The sequence below is a fragment of the Sus scrofa genome, chromosome 15, assembly GCF_000003025.6.
Source record: "Sus scrofa isolate TJ Tabasco breed Duroc chromosome 15, Sscrofa11.1, whole genome shotgun sequence".
In the NCBI taxonomy this organism is placed as follows: Eukaryota; Metazoa; Chordata; class Mammalia; order Artiodactyla; family Suidae; genus Sus; species Sus scrofa.
In genome coordinates, this window is record NC_010457.5 from 27,242,242 (window position 1) to 27,261,267 (window position 19,026).

At 43.0% G+C, this 19,026-nt stretch overlaps 1 protein-coding gene across 1 annotated transcript in view; it reads right to left on the reverse strand.

Moving 5' to 3' along the window:
• The window catches only part of CNTNAP5 (contactin associated protein like 5), an 865,036-nt gene that overhangs the window by 366,937 nt on the left and 479,073 nt on the right, over nt 1-19,026 (reverse strand). Inside the window, 1 exon segment of the mRNA XM_021075830.1 lies at nt 9,977-10,241. Coding sequence (XP_020931489.1) covers nt 9,977-10,241 — 265 coding nt within the window.

Consider the following 19,026-nt stretch of genomic DNA (forward strand, 5'->3'; position numbering starts at 1 on the left):
CCATGGCCCCAGGAAGCCTTTGCATGCCCCATCCTTCCTGGTGCCTTTCCTCTCCTGCTCCCCAGCATCCTGACCATCTGTCCCTTTGCATCATCAGTGCCTCAACATGGTCCCTGCCAACAGGGCCTCTGAGCTTTTGGAGGGCAATGCTTCCATCCTCAGGCTTGAGTACAGGACCAGCAGAGAGTAGACGTTTTAAAAGCGTACTAAACCAAATGTGTAACTGGAAAGAAATCTGATTCCACCATGGATCTGTTCCTTTTGCCTTAGCCTCTGTATTCTATTGTTTTTGCTTGGAGTCAAGAATGTTTCCTAGAGCCTGAAATGTACAGGATCCCCTATTCTCATAATTCTGAGCTTCAAAGGCAGAATACTTTTCCATTCACATAGAGATAAAAAGTTGCAGAACAGAGACTAACATGTCTCTTATTAGAGGTTTACAGGAACATCCTGACCTGCCCTACAAGCACAGCTGCAAAAACAAAGGATTTCTATACCAAGAAGTTCCCAACAACCAGCCAGTGTACACCCCTCCCTCACCTGGCCTTTAAAACTGCTTTGCTGAAAACTTTTGGGGAGTTTGTGGCTTTGGAGAGCATAAGCCACACAGTTCTCCTTATACGACCCTACAATAAAACTTCCTCTGCTCCAAACCCTGATGTTTCAGTTAGTTTGACCTCTCTGTGCGTCGGGCATATGAACTTGTGTTTGGTAACAAATGGAGGCAAAGTGAATTATATGAGAGAATCATCAAAGTAGAAAATTGAAAGAGCAAAGGAAATTACAGTGGTTTTGGCTATTAGATTATTTTCTATAAGACAAATATAACTCCCTCTGTTTCTCCTTTGAGTAGTTAGGAAAACAAGAAAAAGTTAAGAAAATGCCTCCAACATCATTACCCAGGCCTGGAAAAGCCACAGGTGCCTGAGATCACTCCTGCAGTAAACATGCCTACGCTTTGCCTGTTATCTTGACACTCAGGCAAGGGCATCTCTCTGTTCCCATCAAGTGGAAGGCCTCATGCTATTTCTGTCTTCTGCACCTGAACTCTGTGCTCACAGATCTTCTTGTGGCCGTCATGGCCCCATGGCTATTTGCTGGCCCTCACCGATGGGATTTTCTCATCCACATCATCGCAGCTAAAACACAAAGGCACTGATGACAACTTAATTGAAACTGAGGATGAGGTTCACGAAGTCTGGGCAGATGGTAGCGAGATACACGTGGATTATATGGAAAAGGGCCATATCTGGGGAGCACCTCTGTTAATTGCAGGGCTGCAGACAAAAACCATCTGACCACAAGTATTAAGGGTGCAAGCATTTCACTCGTCCTGTCATAGCTCCCCCTTCAATCTCCCGACCTCTGGGAGCCCCACTGGCCTTTATCTAACTGGTCCTTCCCCACAGCTGAACACAATTCTGGGTTTGACACACTCTGCATCGCAAAATTGTTATGAGTATTGGTCAAAAATAACTGTTAACTCTCTTTCACTGTTAAAATGATATCCTTCTGAAATGTTCTGGAGGTCAATTCTACTAGTTTGTTTATTAAGACGCTTGCTTATACACATGGCAAACAGTTTTGGGGGGGCCTGTTATAAGCAAGGTGTTACACTAGGCCTTGGGCAGACAGTGGTGAGCAAGGCAGGCTCTGGTGTTCTTGTCCCCATGAATCTTTACATTCTAGTGGTGACAAGAACAGTGAACAATCAATTATATGGACATATGAATAATTCTTTTTCATAATTTATTGTATTGATGTATAGTTGATTTACAATGTTGTATTTCTACTGTATAACATTAATGGAGTGTTTTATATATATATATAACATTTATATATATATTCTTTTTCAGATTCTTTTCCATTATGTTTATCATGGAATACTGAGTATATAATGCTCTGTGCTATACAATAGGACCTTGTTGTTTATCCATTCTATACACAAAAGTTTGCGTCGGCTCATCCCAAACTCCCAATCCATCCCTCCCTCACCCCTTTGGCAACCACGAGTCTGTTCTCTGTTTCTAATAATACACATTCTTAAGGGCTGAACTGTGTCCCCCAAAATCCATATATTGAAGTCCTACCATACCTGAGAATGTGTCTGCATTTAGAGATAAGACTCTTAAAGAGGTAATGGAGGTAAAATGAAGTCCGCCCATATCCAATATGACTGGTGTCATTATAGGAAGAGGATATTAGGACAAAGATGGGCACAGAGAGAAAACTATGGGAAGACACAGGGAGAAGACGGCCCTCTACAAACCGAGAGAGAGGCCCTCAGAAGAAACCACCCTGCCCACACCTTATAAATCAACTATACTTCAGTAAAATACACAGTAATATGAATATGTTAATCCCAATCTCCCAATATATCCCTCCTCCCCTTTGATAACCATAAGATTGTTTTCTATGTCTGTGAGTGTGTTTCCATTTTTGTAAATAAGATCATTTGTATCATCTCTTTAGTTTTTTAAAATTTTTAAATGTTTTTTTCTTTTTTGGCTGCCCCATGGCATATGGAATTCCCCAGCCATGGACTGAACCTGCATCCTAGCACTGCAGAGATGCCACCAATCCCACTGTACCACAGCAGGAATTCTGTGTATCATGTGTTTAGATTCCGCATATTTATAAGTGATATCATATGGCATATCAGTGTGAAGGTGCTCTCCTCCATCTTCTGGGTTCTGCTCAGCTGTGCTGAGGCTCATTCCTTCCTCCTGAAAATCCTGCTCTGAGCCTGGGATTGCCTCTAGGGATGTCAAAGCAATAGACTGTGCAGCTAGATAGGATGTTGTCTAGTGAAAAACCATTAGATGGTCTGTCTGCCACTTTGCTCTCAATGTGCTTGTTCTACTTTCTGCAGTGACACAAACATATAATAATCCTCATCTATGAGAAAGTTTGTCCCATATGAAAAGACCCTGATCATGGTTCTGTCTTGTTTTCTCTCCACTGGCAATAGCTCCAATATCCTACAACTGTTCTGTTAACATGATTTGAAGGTCCGGTATATTCTGATAACTCCCTTACCAACACACACACACACAAAATGTTCAAGTATGATTTAAAGAAGCTTGCAAAGAGTTCCCTGGTGGCTCAGGGGGTTAAGGATCCAGCACTTTCACTGCTGGGACTCAGGTTGCTGCTGTGGTGCAGGTTCAATCCCTGACCCAGGAACTTCCACATGACACAGATGCCACCAAAAATAAAAAATAAAGAAAGAAAGAAGCTTGCAAACAAAACAAAGCAAAAGAAAAAACACAACTTCACACACTGGGATCCTTGGCATCTAACTCTACATGAATCACTGAGAATAACATCAGGAACTTTCTGGGACATCCAAGCATCTCATTCACAAAAATGATTGTATGAAAGAGGCCAAGTTTACCATTCTTCCTCCACAAACTGCATCACAGTTTGGGGAGGTAAGAAACATGACCTCTGGCAGGGGTCAGAGCCTGAATTCACCTAAGTAAAGCCACTTACCCCCTTTTCAAAGGAAGGCTCTGGGGTTGATGATTTCCTTGAAGATAATAAGGAACAGGGTTGATTGACTGTTTTCCCTCAGGAGCTAATTTAAAGGTGTAGAAGGCACTTGAGTAATTCTAGACCAACTCTCTCCTTTAGCTACAAAAGGAAATGTGTTATAATAGTCTCTCACTTTGCTTCGATGTAGAGCACAGCGAGGCTGGAATCCTGGACGCTAAGGCTTGTGTTAAAGCTCTTTGCCTAGACTGGCTTTTCAGTGGCATTTTGAGAAAAAAAAAAAAAAAAAAAAGACTTCAAATTTTCATGACTGAAGCCCCCAGATGTCTTTCTTCCTATTCTCATTTTGCAGCCTTCTCCCATCAGAAAAATAAAATCTACACTGAAATGTCAGGTCACTTGCAAAATAACTATCGTGGTGCCAGGTTTTTTTCAGATTACCTAACGTTTCAATTGAAATTCAAAACACTCTGCCTTGATTTTCCAAAGGAACTAACCAGTTGGTCTCCTTTACTTTTCTACAGGTTCCTGTCTTCCTAGTCATCCAGGCTACTTTGGACAACAACAAGCTCCATTCTAAGAACCACCATTTAAAGTGTCTTTAAACATGGCAGAGGTTTCCTTTATTTAGAAATTATCATGCTAATTGAAGTCAGTCAGACAATGAGACACCAACATCAAATGATATCACAGACATGTGGAATCTGAAAAAGGACACAATGAACTTCTTTGCAGAATAGATACTGACTCACAGACTTTGAAAAACTTAATGTTTCCAAAGGAGACAGTTTGGGGGGTGGGGTGATGCACTGGGGGTGTGGAATGGAAATCCTATAAAATTGGATTGTGATGATCATTGTACAACTATAAATGCAATAAATTTATTGAGTAATAAAGTTTTTAAAAATAGAAATAAAAAACAGAACAAGCTATCAATTGTTCAAAGAGCAGGTGTGGACTTGAAGGAGAGAGAATGGTCCCCAAGATACACAGAACCTCAGGATAAGTGGTGATGTAATAGGAAAGAATAAATTGACTCCTTATTACATTTGTTCCTTTTCCTGTGCTTAGTCATACTGGCTCTGCACCTCTTATAAAAGAATGTTGCCTAGAGCCTGAAATATACAGGATTGCCCATTCTTAAGGCTCTGACCTTTCAGTGTCCATTCATAGAGAGAGAAAAAGTTGTAGGACCATAGAATAAAATGTGTCTTGTTGGAGACTTATAGGAACACCTTGGCCTGATCTACATGGACAGATGCCAGAACAAAGGATTCCTACCCCAAGAAGTTTGCAACAACCAACCACGCCCCTCCCTCACCTGGCCTATAAAAATGCTCTGCAGGAACCCTTCAGGGAGTTTGGGGTGTGGGGGTTGTGGAGTCACCAGTCTCCTTACAATGTGCTGCAGTAAACTTTTCTCTACTCCAAAACTCAAACATTTCAGTACTGTTTGGCCTCACTGTGCATCAAGCATATGAACTTGCATTCCGCCACAGTGAGAAACTAGAGTTTGAAATGCATAAAAGAGGAAATGCAGGGGTTTGTCTGATTATGTAAGACAGTTTGTGTGATATTTGCGCAAATGGCTGTTCTGATTCCTGAAAGGATAAGGTGGCCAGGAGCCCTGGAAAGTCTTCTCCCTACCCTGCAGCACCCAGACTTCCAGGTGGAGTTTGGGGCACAGGGGCAAGGAGAATATGGGAAAGGCTGTGTGTTACACAGCAAAGTCTCCGGAAGAGCTAGACTCTTAGTACCTTTCCTGGATTACTAAGGAATTGGTACTGAACATTTTAAAAAGTCTAAGGAAAGTATGCCACATATATTCAAATGAATACTAATGTGTGTTAATATAAAGATATGCATAATTTACTTTATAATATTACACAGGCAATGCTACTTAAAGCAGAAATCTACAAAGACAATGAATAGACCATCCCTTGTCAACCCCACCCAACCCTTTAATCTGTCTGTTGATGGGGCCACCATTAAAACTTTGTGGGAAAACCCAACTTTAGATTCTAAATCACCTACTTTCCTTAATAGCCTATTGTACATTTCCTCTTACATCTAAAGCAGAGTTGCTTTGCATTTGAATTATTTAAATAATGGGACATATAAGGCATGCATATGGGGGAAGCAAGATACAGTGTAGAGACCTTGGACTTGGGGATGCAGAGGAAAGGCCTGAGCATGGATATCCACCCCCTTGGTCACTTCAACTTAATTTCTGACTCTTGGTTTCCTCTTATGGATGTTGGTAAAATCAGAACTACTCCATGTCTCATGAGTTCCTTTTTTTTTTTTTTTTCCCTTCTAGTTGTATATGTCTAGTTGTATACGCGCAATACATGACCTGCAAGAGATCCTCAGTGACTGTGAATTCCAACTTTATGGCACTTCCAGTGACATAACTCCCTTGACTCTCCCTCATATCCACATGCACAAAGCTTTCAAGAAAGGAGATGACAAAAATAGAAAAAAAAAAAAATACAAGTCAGGGATTCCACTGCTGTCCTTCATCTTCCTGAAACTTCTTCCCTCAGAACAACTGAATTCAGATGCTTTCTATTTTGAGGATGATTTAGTTTACACTTCTCTTCCTCATCTCTAAGGCAAAATGGAGAAGGACCCCACCACCAACACTACGAAAAAAAAAGCTAAGCACGCTGTACAAAGCTCTGGGAACAGGAGTGACTGTGGCAACATCCATGTGCTGCCCTTTCTAGGGGTTCATCTTTTAGACCTAGGACGGTAGGGACACATGAACTACTCTTACGTAACTCCTTAAATATCTGGATGGATTCTCTGTTCAAATAATAAAATGTGGTGATGTCTTCTATTTTCTGTGAGGTATCACGCGTGAAGGGTCACATCAGGGGCCCTGAAAAATTACTAGAGCAATGGTCACTATTTTCGAATTTCTCGTGTGAGAGTCCTCATCCCTTATTACGCCAAGATGATCTCAAGTACTTAGAAAATAAGTTTCCTTAGAAATATACAGGAAGAGAAAACTGCTTTTGTTCTTTGATTTTTTTTCATTTGTCTGTGGAGCTGTCTTCTCCCTCTACTCCCCCACTCCCCTACTACCCCCAGGGTTAAAAAAATGCCAGCAAACACAAAGCTTTGCTTCATTTCAAAGAAAAATAAAGAAGTTCTCATTTTCCAAAATTCAGGAAATTCTTCTTGGGGAACAAACCAAGCAAGAGTTTTCTGAGACAGAGGTCAGCAGATTTTGGAATCTTTCTTTACTTTTTGATATTTTGTGAGGCATGAGTGAGGTAACTGATGGCTTTCTCTCCCTCTGTAGCTGGGTCATGCGGCAGCTTTTACCAGCCTCTCCCTCAGTCATAAACACATTTTAATCGACTGAAATGTGCTTAATAATACAGGTAACACCTGGATGCTTTGCAGCAAAGAGCCACTGGGGCCTGTACTTTATTAAAACTTCATTTCTGACCCGAGGCTGACAAGTCTCTGTACTCAGACAACTCGCCGATTAGAGAGGAACAGCCCAGTACCAGCTCACATTTTTCTTCTTCAAATAAGGATGATCAAGTTTAACTTTTATAACTCTGCACATGAAAAATGTTACGTTTCCAAGTGATTAACTCTCCCCCATTACTGGAAATCTTATAAATTTTATAAAAGCCCCACAACTACACAAATTCATTCAGCTTTTATGACTCTGTGGAGTCAGGCCCCTTTTCACCAGAGCCTGAGTCAGTCAGTATAAGTTTGGAAGAAAAAGAAATTTGCAAACTATTCCCTTTAGAATGGATAAGCCATGAGGTCTTATTGTATATAGCACAGGGAACTATATCTAGTCTCTTGGGATAGAACATATGGAAGATAGTATGAAAAAAGAATGTACATGTATGTTGGCTGGGTAATTTTCTATACAGCAGAAATTGGCACAACATGGTAAATCAACTATACTTTAATAAAAAAATAAATTTAAAAAAATTGCTAAATAGCTTCTCAACACTATGCTAAAGCACTCAGATTCACTACCTCATTTAATCACCATGAGTCTTGTGATATAAGAATTTGTCTACATCTCCTGTTATAGCAGGGAGGAAGATGGTCCCCAATAACCCATGGCTCCTAATATCTAAATCGGACTCCCCTGGGCTCGAGCAAGGGCTCCACTTCTCCTCTTGTTGCCAATACACAGAAGATGAAAGTGATGGGATCCCTTCTGGTGTCAGATTATACAACAGTCATGACTTTTGTTCTGCGTGCACCTTCTCACCCCTTCCAGGGTCACTCCCTCTGATAAGTGCACTGCCCTTTCATGAGGCCAACTTCTGCAGAGGCAGTGGGGATAGCCTTGGACATGGACCTTCTGAGGTCTTCCAAGGGCCATGTTAGCCTGAGATGTGGTTAACCCTGGTTGAAACTTGAGATCATTGTCCCCCTGCCAACAACTTGACTGTAGCCACAGTCACCTAGTCAAAGCCCCTTGGATTCCTGACTCTCAGAAACTGAGACATAATGCTGTTGTTTCTAGCCACTACATTTTGGCATCATTTGTTATGCAGCTGAGGTTAGCTGTTACACTCTCACTTACATGGAAAACTAAGCTAAGAAGTTCATCTAGGGCCATAGACTAGAAAGGGTAAGAGATGCTTTTGGAAGCTGCCTGTCTGACTCACAGGCCCAGGCCATTTGGTTATTTCCAGGGATTCAATAGGCTTTTGGGTTCACCCACTGACCTCTGAAGCTTTCCCAGAATCTGGCCTGACCTTGACTATTAAGTCATATCCTTTACTACTTAGCTCAATTTTCTCTCATTTATTTGGATAACAAAACTCAACAGTCCAGTGGGGGAAGAAAGACATTTAGATTAAAGAAAGATGCAGTGGGGAGTTCCCATCGTGGCTCAGTGGTTAACGAATCCAACTAGGAACTGTGAGGTTGCAGGTTCGCACCCTGGCCTTGCTCAGTGGATCAAGGATCCAGCATTGCCATGAACTGTGGTGTAAGTCGCAGACACGGCCCCAATCTGGTGTTGCTATGGCTCTGGCGAAGGGCAGCAGCTACAGCTCCGATTAGACCCCTAGCCTGGGAACCTCCATATACTGTGAGAGCGGCCCTAGAAAAGGCAAAAAGACAAAAAAAAAGAAAAAAAAAAAAAAGAAAGAAAGAAAGATGCAGTGTCGTGAAGCCCAGGATGGATACTAGCCTGGAGTGCAGAGAAGAGGGGTTGATTCAGACAGTGGAGCCAAGAAGACTTCTCAGAGGATTCCTTGAGGTAGCAGTTTGCCTTAGTCCCAAGTCCAAGGCCTGCATGGGGCCTGATCTCAGGAAGTGCTTGAAACTAAGTGAACACACTGCTTCCCAAAAGATGGGCGACACCAGTAAGATAACAAATAGAGGAGGAGGGAAAAAGTTCCACCTCTCAATGTTGAAAGAATGGCAGATAGAAGGGCCAGGAAATGGATTGGGTATCTGTCCCATTTTGCCACACGTTAGGATCTTTATTATACTGCCATAAGATGGAGTGCTTCCCAACATTCAGTTTTTGAGGACCATTTTAAAAAGTTCTGCCATACTAAGATGCCATATGTAGTGGTATTTACTCAATATCTTAAAATGAATTTTTGAAAAATATTTTTAACCACTCACTAAATTTACTTGAAATGGAATTCAGTGGCGGTAAAAAGTCCCAGGGTGGTGCGGTGTACAGAGAAACTACACACTCTGAAGGCAGACAAATTCAGGATGAAATCGTAGCTATGTCATTTATCACCAAGTGATTTTTGGAAGTTGTTTAGCTTCACTTCTTCATCTATAAAGTGGAAAACAGCACCATTCTCAAACGAACATGGGGGAGATTCCACGTCAATATGCCGGGTCTGTAGAGACCTAGCAAGGTGCTCTGTGAGTAATCTACACCATGCTACATGGTATTAGACAGGAATTCTCATCCCTACCTCTCAGATGGGAAAGCTGAGGAACAAGGGGATCAGGGGATGTGTCAAAGGTTCAACAGCTGAATCTGAAGTCAGTGTTGGTTTTTTTTATTTTGTTTTGTTTTGTTTATCTTTTGTCTTTTTAGGGCCGCACATGCGGCATATGGAGGTTCCCAGACTAGGGGGCTATCAGAGCTGCAGCCTCTGGCCTATGCCAGAGCCACAGCAACGAGGGATCCGAGCTGAGTCTGCAACCCACACCACAGCTCACAGCAACCCCTGAGCGAGGCCAGGGATCGAACCTGCAACCTCATGTTTCCTAGTCACATTTGTTTCTGCTGTGCCAAGAATGGAACTCCCTGAAGTTGGTGTTTTGCTTGTTTGTTTGCTTGTTTTCTAATAAGAAAAGAAAACACTGCCTCTTCAACCCGAGAGTAAACTTGTGAAGACCAGGTTATCCCACATCCCTGGGGGCCGGAGAGAGTATGTTCTGGTCAGAATCTCAAACCTGTATTGGCGTGGATGAAGAAGAAACCGGGCTGGAGGCTGTCAGTGGACAGTACCTGTGAGGATTTCAGCTGCACGTTCTGTCATCTTCTGAATCACGAGTCTCAGGCGTCCACCCTCCAAACTCAGCAGTAGAGTGCCTGAGCCCTCGGACAGCATCGTGGACAGAAGCAGACCATCCTGGTTCCATGTCCGAAACTGGAAACTCACAGACAGCCCATCAAGCTGGGGGGTGCCGGGCAGCAGCAAATAACTGCTGCTGGAGTTGACAAACGTGATGGGGACAATTTGCGGTTCAGAGCAGGAGAAAGTGACATTCCCCTGGAAAACAAGAAAAATCAACTGTATAAAAGCCATTTTTTAAAAATTCTGCAACATGACAGCTGATATAAACAGGCACCTGGTGCTGACCTTAATTTCAGGATCATTCCACATTTAGTGGCAAGATCTGAAAGGGAACAGTATGTCAGCCTTGTTCAGATACACCCACAAGCTTGTTTTCCATTCCTGTTTTACAGATTGCAGTGCTATCTATAAAGAATGTCATCAAAGACCCGGGGCTGGATGGGGGGATGGGAAGTATCAGAAGTTTCTAGGGAATCAGAAATAAAAACAATTACATTCATTCATTGAATAACATGCAGGGCAAGGCAACTATGGGCCAAGCGCTGGGATATTGTCTCTCTTCTTTGTCTTTTTAGGGCTGCATCCAAAGCATATGGAGATGGCTAAACTAGAGGGCGAATCAGAACTGTGGCCACGGGCCTATGCCACAACTCACAGCAATGCCGGCTCCTTAACCCACTGATCTAGGCCAGGGGTTGAACCTGCATCCTCATGGATACTAGTCAGATTCATTTCCACTAAGTCATGATGGGAACTCCCTGGGATGTATTTTAAAGAGACACAGAGGAGAAAATTTTGTTACAAGGTAGAAGGCACCAAAAGAGAGACCAACACCAGCTCTAACAGGGAGCCTGGGAGAAGAAAGAGCTAAACAAGCAGCAGTTTCACAGGTGAGGTGATACTTTCTGGAAGGAAGTGGGGAGGACAGGAGTGAGTGCCTGGCTAAACTTTTCAGCACATAGCACCATGAGTGCAAAGGCTAGGAGAAATTAGCAAAGTCGCATCTCGGGGAATGTGTCATTTCTGAAAATTAAGTAGGGTATAGGAGGCCGGGGACCATGAAGGAGGTGAGGCAAGAAAAAATGAGTAGAGGCAGAGTTTAGAAGCCTTTTATGCTTGCTGCAGTTCCCATGCAAAGTCAGAAGCCATAACTGACATTGGCCAGATGTTTAATGTATTAAGAGTATTTTTATTAACATGGGGAGTGGGAGTGCATGAGAGGACCAGAGATGGGGACTATTAAGTGCAAGTGGAGTAGAACCAGAGAGAAGTGGAAGATTATTTTTTGCATAAATGAGGGGAAAACAGTTTATTTGAGGAAGCTATAGGAAAATGAAGAAATGCATATATGCACCAACTGATCCACGTCCTGGCATCACTTCTGCTAGATGAATAAGGAGAAAGCCTAGAATACTGTATAGATCAAGAATAGGTGTTACAATACAAAAGCAAGTTGGAGTTTTTATAGCCAGCAACATCTCATTTTCCACCCTATCATTTGTCTCTTTTAGATTTTAAACTAATTTCCACAACAATGCAGCAAGCTTTTACTGATAAGCATAACACAATATTCTCCTGTAAATAGTTATAGACACATCTCATCTTGTTTCCTGTAAATCTCTCACAGCCACTAAAGGAGGCAAAGTCCACCTTTTAGAGTTGCTCCCATAGCTGGGGCCATTTCTACAAAAGAAAAAAAAAAAAAAAGACAGAATTCTGAAAGGGGAACAGCCTGTCTTCCCTGGGCTGCCTGAAATGAACTTTCCACTAAAGTGGCCAGGTAGTGGGGTTCAGTACCTAGGGCAGCTGCTGGTCCTAGGGGAAGTTAACCACCCTAGGGTCTAGAAAAACATCCCTAAGTCCCAATTAGGTTTGTCAGTGATAGTCTTGCATTTCTGAAAACGAACAGCAGTTCCCAAGCAAACCTCTACCAATAGTATATTTGCAACGATTCACTCATCAAGCACTTCCCTTTTAGCATATTCTTACACTGATCATTTATTATAACTGTTTAGATGTTTTCTTCTGTCTATAAAAGATCCCCAGAAGTTAATTAATGTGGCAATGGGTAAGGCCCTTGATATCCATTAAGAAATCTCCCACAGTTTATACCGCCCCAGTGTGCATGGCATTAGGCTAAGTGCAAATATATGGATCTCACGTATCCTGCACTGTAACACTGCACCCATTTAAAGATGCACACACTGGGTTTGGAGAAGTAAAGAAATTCAACAAAAGCCAGAGTCCTCCCTGGCAGTGACAGTGGGGGACAAACCTGTTTGTCTGACATGGAAAACTTGGATTTTGGCCACCATCTCTGAGAGCTTTTTCCTATGCATTGGATACCACTGATTTTAAAAAAAGAAAAAAAAAAAAAACTACCAATTTGCTTTTGATATCTTATGGCTGTTTTAATTTGCATTTTTAAATTTCTGGTTGATTTCCTTTCAAGATGAAATATCCCCACTGATGGCAGATTGCTTGAGATAGGGCTGTGTTCTAAAGAAAGCAAAATGACAAATGCACTCATGGGCAAGCTGAGTGGTAACTTTTCCTCCCCTTTTCTTTTCCGAGGTCAGTATCGCCTTGTCTGGTAAGAGTGCCTGAGTAAAGCAGTACCCAATGTTTGAGGCTGTGCAGAAGGGGGAGATGGTGATGAGGCTGAAGGCAAAAGCTTAGGACATCATAAAATGTCCCTCCCTGACTGCTTAAAATCCAATGTTTAAGCTCACTGACACAGAGAACGGATCTGTGGTTGCCAAGCAAGGGAGGATGAGGAAAGGATAAATTACGAGTTAAGGGTTATCAGATGCAAACTACTAGATATATAGAATAAATAAACAAGTAACCTACTTATAGCATGGGGGCTATATCCAGTACTTGTAATGAACCACAACGGAAAAACACACACACACACACACACATATATAAAACTGAATCACCTCCTATTTGTTTGTTTGCTCGCTTGCTTTTTATGGCCACACCTGCTGCATATGGAAGGTCCCAGGTTAGGGGTCTAATTGGAGTTGTAGCCACTGGCCTACGCCACAGCCACAGCATCGTGGGAGCCAAGCCACATCTGAGACCTACACCACAGCTCATGGCACCACCAGATCCTTAACCCACTGATCGAAACCAGGGATCAAACCTGTATCCTCATGGATCCTAGTCAGGTTCATTAGCTGCTGAGCCACAAACGGAGCTCCAAAACCACAGCACTTTGTTGTACATTAGAAATGACCACACATTTTAAATAAACTATACTTTAATTAAAAATAAAAATCCAGGGAGTTCCTATTATGGCTCAGTGGTAATGAACCCAATTAGTATCCATGAGGATGCAGATTCAATTCCTGGCCTCACTCAGTGGGTTAAGGATCTGGCGTTGCCCTAAGCTGTGGTGTAGGTCACAGATGTGGCTCAGACTGGACCCCTTGCTTGAGAACTTCCATTTGCCATGCATGCAGCCCTAAAAAGAAAAAAAAAAAAAAATCCAATGTGTAGCTCCACCCAAGCCATTTTCTGAGTGTTCTCTGGCTTGACGGTCATGGGTGGGTGGGCCTCGGGACAGTGGGGTCTAGAGGGACTGAGGTTCTCATCCTCTTCGAACAGTTCACTCATGATAGGAGGTCAGGAGCTCCCTTCTCCGGCCTGGCTGCTGCGCTCCCCAGAACATCTAAGGAGCCCCAGTACCTATGAAACAGGCCAGGGAACCCAGAATCCCCTGAAGGGCACTCAGGGGACACTCCAAGGTCCTCAGAAAAATTCTGGTAGCAAGAACTTCAAATAAAGGCCTCAGGGATTCTCCCTGGTTAAGGTAAGGCCTCTGATGAAGATCAAGGCTTTGTTCAGCAGGGGCAGGACACCTGGAAATGTAGTGATTTTGGCTGCTTTCCCTGGGTCCCTGCAGGCCATGCTCTCCCAATCCCTCCCCCAATCCTTGTCCCCTCACACTGCCCTCTGTTGTCCCTGACACCCTGCAGCTGCCTGAGTGTCCACAACATCTCTGTTTTCAGAGCACCTGCTATGTTCTCCAAGGGGAGGCTCAAGGCAAGTAGGAGAGAGACGGGAGGGACAGGAAATGCTTCTCCACCAAATCTGACCCAACTCTCCTGGCACCAGTGAGTATTTCTGCTCAGCTCCTTGCCACACAACTGCTGAGCAGCCACCCCTGCTATATCCATCAGCTGTGCTGGGTGCTGGCAGAAACACTGCAGTGTGGGGAAGCATCCATACTCACTCCCGTCCACCACAGTGTGGAAAAAGAAAATATTAGTTAAATGTAAAAGTACTACTTTTGAATCCACAGGGGCTACTTAAGCATTTTCAGTGATAACCATGTGTGACTCCACAATCCGTTCCCAGGCAGCACTTGAGGGAGTCCCCACAAGTGACTTAGAAAGAGCAAGAGAACAGTACTTCTTAGCCAGAAAAAGAGGGAAGTCATGCCATTGGCAGCAACATGGATGGACCTAGAGGTTATCAGGCTAAGTGAAGTAGGTCAGCCAGAGAAAGACAAACACCAAGTGATATCACTTATATATGGAATCTAAAAAATGATACCAATGAACTCATTTACAAAACAGAAATAGACTCACGGACATGGCAAACAAACTTATAGTGGGGAGTGTATAGAGGGATAAATTAGGAGGTTGGGATTAACATATATACACTACTATGTATAAAACAGATAACCAACAAGAATATTCTATAGTGCACAGGGAACAATGCTCAATACTGTGTAATAACCTATGACAAAAAACATCTGAAAAATAATCTATAAATATATATGTATATGTATAGTGAGTCACTTTGCTGTACACCTGAAACTAACTCAACATTGTAAATCAACTAAACTTCAATTAAAAAAAAAAACAAAACATAAATTTGTGGGGGAAAAAAAAAGACAATGTACTTTATTTATTATTTATTTATTTATTTATTTTATTGTTATTATTATTATTATTATTATTTTTTTTTTTGGTCTTTTTGCCTTTCCTAGGGCTGCTCCCACGGCATATGGAGGTTCCCAGGCTAGGGGTCTAATCAGAGCTGTAGCCACAGGCCTATGTCAGAGCCATAGCAATGTAGGATCCAAGCCGCATCTGCGACCTACACCGTAACTCACGGCAATGGCTAGATCCCCAACCCACTGAGCAAGGGCAGGGATCGAACCTGCAACATCATGGTTCCTAGTTGGATTCATTAACCACTGCACCACAACAGGAACTCCAAGACAATGTACTTTAGAATAGTGTCAAAACAGACTGGCCAAAAGTTGACAGTCTGTATTCTATATACCAGTGTAATCTATTAATTCAACTTTCATCCCATCCTCACCAAGGACAGTCCATTCCTCAGACTCTCTCCACTTAATTCATTAAAGATTTCAACACACATTCAAGATTTCTCCAGTACTGCAAAACAATGTGCTAAAGCGCAGGAGTTTACTAGTTAAACACATGAATGTGATTTTGTCCTTTGCAGTCTAGAGCCATTATGTATACATTCTGATTATAATTGGTGCAAAGTGTGCCATAACAAAAGGATTCTCAGGGATGCCTGTGTTACACGGCACTTTGCGCCACAGTGGTTAAATCTTTAGCATAAATCTCCCAGCCTTGGCCCTACAGATGAGACTGAAAGAAAACCAGCATCATCACCATGGTCCCTTTTCCCTGCCTATCCTGAAAGGCCTAAGGGGCTTTCACTGTCCAAAAAGGTGGTCACTCTTCATTGAAGAAGCTAAATCCTTGGTATGTGATGTACCTCTCCTGAAAACACGGCCGCGTCCTGGTTGGATGGTGACCTTTCCCAGGATGATGGCTCCTCTGAACCACAGCAGAGACCTGTACCCATAAGTGGGGGCCTCTCTTTGTCCCTGGCATGGCAGTTCTTAGTGCCCTGTGCTTTCACACTCATACATGCCCATCCTTCTCCAAAAGACAAGGTATCCAGAAGTCCATCCAGAAGACCCCAAATCATGTCCATTCTTCTTCACCATGGCCTTTACTCTGCAGCCCTAAAAACACAGAAGTTCCCACCCCACTGCTTTTCTCGGACAAAAGAGTTTGAGTGCTATGGATGGAGCACTGAACTTCGAAATTCTAAAGATGTGTTCATGGACTGTCTTAGAGAGACTGCTGTATCTATGGGAAAACACTTTGTTTTGCACTATTATCAGGAGCTAAATGGTCCCCTCTCTGACTCTGGGAGACTGATGGGATCCTATGAATGGTGAGGACCCTAAAAGACAAGAACCAAGTCTGTGTCAGTGAAAGAAGCAATCCCTGTTCATTGATTCATCCTTCCCAAGGAGGCCCTGTCTTTGGACAGCAGAGGAAAACCTCCATGTCATGAACTGCTATAAAGAGGCCATACACAAGGTCTTACCCAAAGGAAGCCCATTCTAATCTGGAGGGTTACAAAAGACCTCCTTAGAGAAGTGAACTTGGAATTGAGATTTTACAGACACTCAGGTGTAACTAATTGGAGAGTGAGAAGAAGTGTTAACTGAGCCCAGACAGAGAACAACTTCTGTGATCAGAGGCAGAGTAGAGTCAAGGATCTGGCAGAAAGTCAGAAACAGCATGACCGCACGCAGGATGCTGTGGGAAGGGCAGGAAGGGATGTACTTGTTAAGCATTGAGACCATGCTTGGGACTAGACCTTGACCCTGTGAGAAAGGGAGAAAGGGAAGGGGAGGAGAGAATTGATGTGGGATTAGGCTACATGGTCCTGTTCTGCTTTGGTGCTTCCTTTGGGGGCTGCGGGGAGGGGAGAGCATGTGCCTTGCGTTTTGTGTGCAAGAAAGGATGGACAAGAGTCACACCTTTAGCAGCTCAGTGGTGATGTGGACAAGAGCACACGGAGGGCTCTGCCCAGAGGGCAAAGGTGGGGGAGAGAGGACAGAACACACAGCCTGCAGGTAACATTAACAGAAGATGCCCTGTGGGGTAAGGGGCGCCCACTTTCCTCTGCTTTGCCAGGAGGAAAGTGGACGCCCTCATAGAGCTTCATAGAGCAGGGATGGCTCTGCATCTTGGGGTGACCCTAACCTGCCCTGGCTGGTGTCCCTGCTTACTGTGGAGCAAAGACTCCAGCAGACAATAGAAGTCCATCAGCTCCTACACCCAATCCAGGTGCATGGTTACCGTGGCAACCAGGCCCCAACAACACTCCCTGCCTTTCTCCTTCAGCAGGAGTGACTTCTTCCATCCTCTGCACCCACCCACACCCTCCCTCCCTTACCTTCCTCCTGGTCCATCCCTCCCCACCCTCACAGCTGCTGCCTTCTCCCAGCTCTCAGTGGTTTGTGTCACTGGACCATTTAGCCATATAGCCAGGCTCATGCTACCATATGCACATCACATCTCTTACACAGCCTCATAACCCTTGTAACAATCAGCTCCTCTTCAATACTCATCTCGACTTTACATAAAAATAAAATTTGTAATTGGATATAGAGCATCTGGCTCTGCCTTCTGAGAAGAAAGCAGAATTGTTCAATTTAGGCAGAACCTGATTCTTATCATGAATATTTACCAGGAAAACCATATGTTCTCTCTGATCCTTATGTTTTGCCACTATGGCTGGGAGAATAATGGTGAAGGACTGATTCTAGATCAAATGAGAACGTGGGCACTGTTCCTGCCTCCTCGTTTTTCTGTTTTCTGCTCTGCCACTTTTTCAGGTGTCTGAGGCTGGTCACTTCTATAATCTGAGTTTCCTCTTTACAACCTGAGGTTACTGGACTGGCTGGTTCTAAGGTTCCACCAAGACCCTCATTCCTGGGGTATCTGAGACTGAAAACCCATATTCTATCATTTATATTCTTCTGGGAGGGGGACAGGCATCATCAGAGCCATCTCCAATGTTGGTGTGAGAAGGGTAACCAAGTACTTGCATTTTCAAAGACCTTTTTAAACTCATGATTCAAGGCATAAGGCACTTTCCCTCCCACTTCCTTTCTAACTACAAGGAGACAGCAAGAATCTCCATAGATAATTATGTATTTTTAAAAGCAAGTAAGCAGAAGATGATACTGGTCCATATTTTTTAAAAAGAAGCTCCATTAAAGAAAAAAACATGTTATGACATATATGTAATCTTAAATATGGCACAAATGAACCTGTCTACACAACAGAAACATTCTTATGGACACAGAAAACAGACTTGTTGCGAAGGGGGAGGGGGAGGAAGTGGGAGGGACGGGGAGTTTGGGGTTAGCAGATGCAAACTATTCCATTTAGAATGTATAGACAATAAGGTCCTGCTGTACAGCACAGGGAACTATATCCAATCTCCTCGGATAGACAGTGATAGAAGATATTATGAGAAAAAGAATGTATACATATGTTTGACTGGGTCACTATGCTGTACAGCAGAAATTGGCACAATGTTGTAAATCAACTATACTTTAATAAAGAATAATAAAATTTTAAAAAATGTTTACCAGGGAATAACAGTCAATCAACAGACTCTTCCTCCTCCTGCACCCCTCGCTAGGAACAACACCCTAAAATACTTTACAAAGAGAATTCTACAATAATGCTGAACTGTATCGGTTCTGAGAGGTAATAAAATGGGAGAGATTATATGTTAAATAACATCACTGGGTGCTGGTCCAAGGGCTGTGCAAGGAAACTCAGAGGAAAACAATGAGAGAGAACACAGGTTCTGAGCTGCAGTTTTCCCCCAGCTGTCTCCAGGTCATTCTGCCACCAGATCAGAAGATTGTCAAATGCTTGACTGAAAGCCAGTAAAAGCCATCAAACTAAAATCTGTCCTCCACAGTGGAGTGCCCATCAACAAGGAGATCTTAGAGTAATAGCATAATTACTGGGGACTCTCAGTGACTCCTGGGTGAGGAGCATCTGAGAGAGAGAACTTACTACCATTTAAATCTTTGTTATGTGACAATAGGATGAATCAGGTAAATGGTCACAAGAAGCACTTATCTTTTGTAAGGGGACCAACT